Below are 7,347 nucleotides of genomic sequence, written 5' to 3'. Positions count from 1 at the left end.
TTTGATCACCTACAAGCATTAAAAATGAGCCATACGTTAACATCTAAGACAGTCAAAACATGTACATATCTGATAACTACAAGGGACTAAACCCATCACTAGACAGGCCCAGAATAGAATGTTCTGAAATATATAAAATGTTCAATAGAAAAATCTTTTCACTTTAAATTATATATATGGCCCAAATAATTATTAATTTCTGACTTTGGTTTTCAGTATATTATATTTATTCTATGTTTATTTTCATTCCAGGTTTATAAGGCCTGTTTGACTCTGAAGACTATGGACCGGGTGTGACCTTGGTGTATTTCATATCATCTCTTTCGCCAACTCTTCGTTCTCTATCAAGATGGCATCATGTGTTTCTGGATGCTCTTCAGTGATGAGGTTCTGTCAGAAGCTCAACAGGCTAAAGACGCTGGAGGATGACGTAATGGCAACATCACTGAAACGTTGTCTGTCCACGGTGGACCTCGCTCTGCTTGGTGTTGGTGGAATGGTGGGCTCAGGCCTGTATGTTCTCACAGGAACCGTTGCTAAAGACACTGCAGGACCCGGTGTCGTTCATCATAGCAGGAGTCGCGTCTCTCATGGCAGCGCTGTGCTATGCTGAGTTTGGCGCCCGTGTACCAAAGACAGGCTCCGCCTACATGTTTACTTACGTTTCTGTTGGAGAAATCTGGGCGTTCCTGATTGGTTGGAATGTCATTTTGGAGTATATGATTGGAGGGGCTGCAGTTGCTCGTGCGTGGAGTGGCTATTTAGACTCTATTTTCAATCACCGCATCCAGAACTTCACTGAAAGTCATGTGATGCGTTGGGACGTGCCCTTCATTACTCATTACCCAGACCTCTTAGCGGCCTCCATCCTCCTAGTGGCTTCATTTTTCATCTCTTTTGGTGTTCGTGTCTCATCTTGGCTCAACCACATCTTTTCGGCCATCAGTATGGTAGTCATTGCCTTTATCTTGGTCTTTGGCTTTGTACTCGCCAACCCAGTCAACTGGAGCGCTAAGGAGGGAGGCTTTGCCCCGTTTGGATTTTCAGGTATAATGGCAGGAACTGCAACATGCTTCTATGCCTTTGTTGGCTTTGATGTGATAGCGGCTTCCAGTGAAGAAGCCAGTAATCCTCAGAAGGCTATTCCTATAGCGACGGCCATCTCATTGGGCCTGGCGGCCACAGCGTACGTCCTGGTGTCCACAGTTCTTACATTGATGGTTCCGTGGCATACACTCGACCCAAACTCCGCTCTGTCAGATGCGTTCTTCAGACGGGGATATAGCTGGGCCGGGTTCATCGTGGCTGTGGGTTCCATCTGTGGTGAGTATGAGTTAGAGGTTGACATATAGGATTTTCAATGTCCAGTGTTGATATATAATGAGCAGGGTGGTTGATTTAATACAAATATACACAATTAAATGACAACAAAATATGTAAAACATTTTTTTATTTAATAACCACTTATTTAATGCAATAATTATTCATTCACAAAAAATGTTTAGGTAATAGTGGCCAATCATATGAGCAAATTATTTAGTCTTGTTGAAAACTGTCTTGAGGCAACATCACATCACTTTTGATGCCTTTTTAGGAATTTTCCATCCTGGTTTGTTTGCATGTCACCTTACAAATTAAAAAAAAAATTATTACCTCCAGTGAACGTCTTTTAAAAACATATTTTTTATGGCTTTAAATAATACTTTTATACAGCTAGGTTGCATTAAAATAATCAAAAGTGGCAGTAAGACCTTTATAATGTTAATAAAAAAATGTCTAATTCAAATAAATGCTGTTGTTTGGAATTTTCTATTCATCACGCCATCAACGTATCAAAAATATTAAGCAGCACAACTATGTTCAACATTGATAATAATAAGAAATTATTCTTGAGCACCAAATAAGCATATGTATTATAATTCTGAAGGATTTTGTGACTGAAGACGGGAGTAATGGTGCTAAAAATTCAGCTTTGCAGTCAATATACAGTCTTGCAGTTTAAAATATACTGACTTTTTTTAATTGTTACAATATTTCACAATATTTAGTATGTTTTTACTGTATTTTTTATCAAATACAGCCTTGGTGAGCAGAAGATACATAAAATCATAAAATCTTACTGACCTTAAACTTTTGAACGTTAGTGTGTTTAGAGATCTTAGTGTATGATATCTATATGGTCACATTGACATAACATATATATTTGTATTTATTTAAATTGTTTATTTTTTGAGAGACATGGCTGAACTTTATAGCAGTCTCTAAAGTTGTTATGTTTATATAGATGAATAAATATGGAGTTTATACTGTTTCCAATCTATCTAATCTCTTTCATCTAGCCATGAACACTGTGTTGCTCAGCAACCTCTTCTCTCTCCCGCGGATTGTGTATGCCATGGCGGAGGACGGCCTCTTCTTCTCTGTCTTTTCTCGTGTCAACCCCGTAACCAAAGTCCCGGTGATCGCCATTCTTGTTTTTGGCAGCCTTATGGCCTTTCTTGCCCTCATCTTTGATCTAGAAGCACTAGTCCAGTTCCTCTCCATTGGCACTCTGCTTGCTTACACTTTTGTAGCGGCCAGCATCATCGTGCTCCGCTACCAACAGGATAAAAGTACTGGTAGCTCAGGAGGAATCAAGAGCGATACTTCATCCACACCTTCACTGAACCAGTCAGGGCAGCAGCTGGATCCATCTGTGGCCGTGAACGAGACCCAGACCTTTGCACAGGACAGCGGAGAGCCGAAGGAGTATGAGTCATTCTCTGATAAACTTCAGCTGGTGGAGAGGCAGAAGGCGGTGAAGGAGAGACGCGCTGCCGGGACGCTGAAGGCTCGCTGGGAACCGTATCTGGGCCGTATACTGGGGGACTGTGAGCCGGGGGAGGTGGTGGCGTTCTCTGTGCTGGCTCTGATGGTCAGTGCAGTCTCTTTTAGTGCTGTGTTGGTGTTTGGGACTAACCAGCTGCATCTGCCTGTGTGGAGCTTCACCCTTCTGCTGGTCATCTTCAGTCTGGTCTTCCTGCTCAGTCTGGCTCTCATCTGGGTCCATGAACAGCAGCCCAATCACAAGACCTTTCAGGTTAGTTACAAAATACTGCAGCAATGAGGCGAATAGACATCTGGTTAGACAAAACCACAGATGTCATACAGTTAAAGGGGTGGTATAATGCCCTTTTCACAAAAATGTAAAATAAGTCTTTGATGTCCCCAGAGTGTGTATGTGAAGTTTTAGCTCAAAATACTCCACAGATATTTTTATATAGCAAGTTAAAATTGTCACTTTTTGAGGGTGAGCAAAAACGCACCATTTTTGTCTGTCCCTTTAAATGCAAATGAGCTGCTGCTCCCGGCACAGGGGGCGGAGCTTCAACAGCTTGTGTCCTTTTACCTCACACCAACATGCACTGAAACTTTCAAAAACTTTTAGACAACATTTCTGAATGGTTAGTTGATGAATTATGTAGCTTATGTGTAGTTATATTCTAGTTATTGATTAGCATTCTGTCATGATAATCTATAAATGCGTTCACGGGGGCGGGGTTTATGTACATTTTAGGGTTGGTGATGTCACTAACCCGGGAGAAGTGTTGTGTAGTCCCTACCAGCCGTTTGTTGTAGTCCTTAAAAAGCAATTTCTTTAAAATAAAATATCTCCCTTTGCTTTGAACTTTGAGCGTTGTAACTTTGCAGATTTTGTTTATGCAAAACAGCAACATTACACACTAACTAAAGTTAGAAAAGTTAAATCATAATCAACCACCCCTTTAAAGGGTTAGTGTGTGTTTGTAAGGAAAATTATGTCATCAATACTCATGTCATTCAAAAACCATAAGATTTTCAGTTCATCTTTAGGACACAAATGAAGTATTTTTTTAATAAAGAGTGATTTCTGGTCCTCCATTGAGTCTATTCTCCTATTATTCTGTTGTTAAACAAGTTCATAAAGAGATAGTAAAAAAAATCCATATGAATTTTAATGTAGGATTTTATTTACGGTACATATTGATCAGCGAACATGCATAGAGCACTCTCTCTTTATGGACGATTTGAACTAAGTTTTGGGGGATTAGACTTTTCATGGAGGGACAGAAATTTCTCAGATTTCATTAAAAAAGTCTTAATTTGTGTTCAAAGATGAATATAAGTCTTATGGGTTTGGAATAAAATGAGAGTGATTGATGATATAATTTTATTTTTGGTTGAACTATCACTTTTAAAAACAGTGGGAATGAATGTATTGTACACGTAGCCTAATTAGTTGAATTTAGATTATTACTGAAGCACATTTTGTTATGCACAAAAATATTCATCTAATATTTGTTTTGTGCAAGCCTACATCATGAAATGTTACAATTGCTTAAACTGTACAGTTGTGGTCATAAGTTTACATTCACCTTGCAGAATCTGAAACGTTAGCTGACTGAGCTTTTGAACTCGAATGTGTATGAATGACAACCGATAAGTACTAAGAGCATTTGGGAATGAACTGAGAATACTGATATCTGATATACAATCATGCAAAAATGCTTTCAGCTTAAAGATGTAAATAGATTTCAACATTGTTTAATATAAATGTCAATTAGATCATTTTTAGGAGCTGAATTGGCTGCAACAAACTGAATGAACACATGGAATTACTCTAAACTCCCTTATTTATAAAACCATATAAATAAATGTAAAAAAACAACAACATGCTTGTATGCCAGGAATCACATGATGATGCATTCATGAAAGATGTATGTAAAAGAATCACTGAATAGTTTTCTTGAACCAGTTGATTTAAACAAACTGTTCAAACCAACTGAGATTGAGAGTCATCGAAATGAGTCAGACTGTGCATCACTAGTGTGTGTTTCATCATTCAGGTTCCTCTGGTGCCATTTATTCCTGGCTTCAGCATCCTCCTGAATGTATTTCTCATGTTGAAGTTAAGTCCGCTCACCTGGATCCGTTTCACCATATGGCTCGCAGCAGGTACCAGTTCAGCACTTTCACTTCTCCTTCACCACAATATTGTGAATTACATAAACATCAATTTAGAAATTACTGTACTAAAGTAAAGCACCAAATGAGATGTATACACTTTATGAACTGACCGACTCAGTACAGAACAGCATTATCTCATTAAAGAAAATATTGAACAATACTGAAAATAATAAACATATCGCTGTCTTAGGATGATAGTTCACACAAAAATGAATATCTATTATTCCATATTGTTCCATTCGTCTTTATTTCTAGTGTGGAACACAAAAGGGATGTTAAGCTGAGTGTTTAACCAACTTCTTGCTTATCATTAAAGAGAATGCATTTCCATTACAGATTTGCAGAAAACTTTTGCACTATTTTGTAAATCTCGATAAAAAACTATTGCGAAATGACGGTGTTTCCATTAACTAATGTTATGCGACTAAAACGCACAACAATTTTTCCTTTCACGATAAGTCATTCCAAAAAATCATGGCAACAGATGTTGGTAGGTTTAAGTAAATCGCAGCCACCGCACTAGCCATTATTTTTAATCGAAATTCTTTTGTTTTTTATGAGTTTAATAAAGAACTCGTCTTGTCTTCTGTCCAAACATACTGCTTTAAATATGAATTTAAAGAATGATCAACTGTTACGACAGGTGACCTGTAAATGCAAAAAAAAAAAAATTTCATTGCAGTTTTTGCAAAGTTTTCTTTTTTCAAATTGGCTGAAAAACCACCTCATGTAAGCGTAAAAATGTTTTTGCGATATATGGGAATTTTTGTGAAATTGACATGTTTCCCTTGACTGTATTTTCAATTTGCAGTTGAAGAGTAATGGAAACGTGGCTACTGTCAAGCTTTGGCTACCCTTAAAGTTTTTTAAACCCATCCAATAGCTTTGTGTAAGGAACCTAATGAATTGTAAATTCTTCGTCACAGATTAGGAGAGTAAATGTTGACTATTGACTGTTATTGACTTGTGACTATCACTATTTTGAGTGAGCTGTCCCTTTAAATATTTTCTCTCACTGACATTTTGTTTGGAAATTGCTTGAAACTAATAGCCTCGAGTTAAAACTATAAAAATATACTGTTACCCCTACAGGTGATCACCCTTACATATTCACCGTCTTGTTTTAATGAGAAATGAATTGAAAATGTCATGTCTATAGACTTGTTTTGTTTGTTTTTTAGTCAAAGCTAATAGCTAAATGTTGGCTGCTTCGCCATGTGCAAGCTCTTAAAGAGACAAGGCAACTATTGTCTCAGCATTAATTGGCTATAGACTCATCTGTGGGAAGAGAAGATCAGTCCTAACATGATTATCTTCATCTCCTGTCAGCACTGCTACAAACCATATAAACAGTTAAACCAGCCTCGTCACATAATCAAATTTGTCCTCTTGCTCGGTCACAGGTCTTCTGGTGTATTTCGGGTATGGCGTCTGGCACAGTAAGGAGGGTTTACGGGAACAGCAGGGACAGGAAGTGGCGGCGCGCTACGTGGTCCTTCCCAGCGGCAGCCTGGTGGAGACAGTGCAGAACGTCCAGCCTGAAGGACACACTCACAACACACACACACCAACCCTCGACAATCCACCTGCCAGCAGATGATCTGATCATGCTGAGGTGTGTTTACAGTACACCTGCATGCCTACCTGTGTATTACTCTTGCTTTCTTTCTCTTATGTTTCACTTCCGTTTACTTCTGCTGCCATCATGTCAAGATAAACCAAAATGTTCTAAATTAATTAATGAATATTTTGGGTTCAATACATGTAAAGGCCAGCATTTGTGGCATAATGTTTATTACCACAAACAATTATTGTAACTCATACCTCGTTTAAAAAAAAAAAAAATCAGAATGGTTAGGCACTTTGATGTTTGCAGATTCTCCCCATTCATTTCCTTTGTAAGCGTCTCACTGTAACTAAGATTTTTGCTCTTTTTAAAGAAAAAGGAGGGACAAGTGTAAATATATTTTTTGTAGTAATGACCATGATGCCACAAAGGCTATAGATTGAGCTTAACTTGTACTGAACATGAAATATTTCTTCTAAAGTCACTACGTGATTGTTTTGTATGCTATTAACGTTCTTTTGTCAGCATCCTAACCATACAGTAACTTTGGGCCATTTACTTTCTCTCTCTCTTACTTTTACTTTCTCTCTTTCTCACATCCCTCTTTATAGACATGTTTTGTTATGCCTATATTGCATTGTAGTGACCTACATTTGTTTTACCCCCAGATGGTCTGTGATGCAGACTATGTCATCAGTAATGTAGAGGCTAAATGGCCTGGCTCAACCCATGACTCTTCTCTTTGCCAGCAAATGGCACAAGGTAGGTTATTCATGCAAAAACTGCAGCTTTAA

The 7,347-nt window shown here is 38.2% G+C and overlaps 1 protein-coding gene across 1 annotated transcript; it reads left to right on the top strand.

The window, feature by feature from the left end:
- Positions 1-251: 251 nt before the first annotated feature.
- Positions 252-6,716, top strand: LOC307011270 (cationic amino acid transporter 4-like). Its single transcript, XM_079636737.1, is given in 5 exon segments — positions 252-555; positions 557-1,323; positions 2,340-3,079; positions 4,866-4,974; positions 6,390-6,716. Coding segments are annotated over 5 exon segments (2,019 nt in total). The 5' UTR covers positions 252-349; the 3' UTR covers positions 6,587-6,716.
- Positions 6,717-7,347: the final 631 nt, after the last annotated feature.

The sequence above is a fragment of the Phoxinus phoxinus genome (genome assembly GCF_949152265.1).
Source record: "Phoxinus phoxinus genome assembly, chromosome: 15".
Classification (NCBI taxonomy): Eukaryota; Metazoa; Chordata; class Actinopteri; order Cypriniformes; family Leuciscidae; genus Phoxinus; species Phoxinus phoxinus.
The sequence above is the reverse complement of the archived record's forward strand: the minus strand, read 5'-3'. Positions and strand labels throughout refer to the sequence as shown.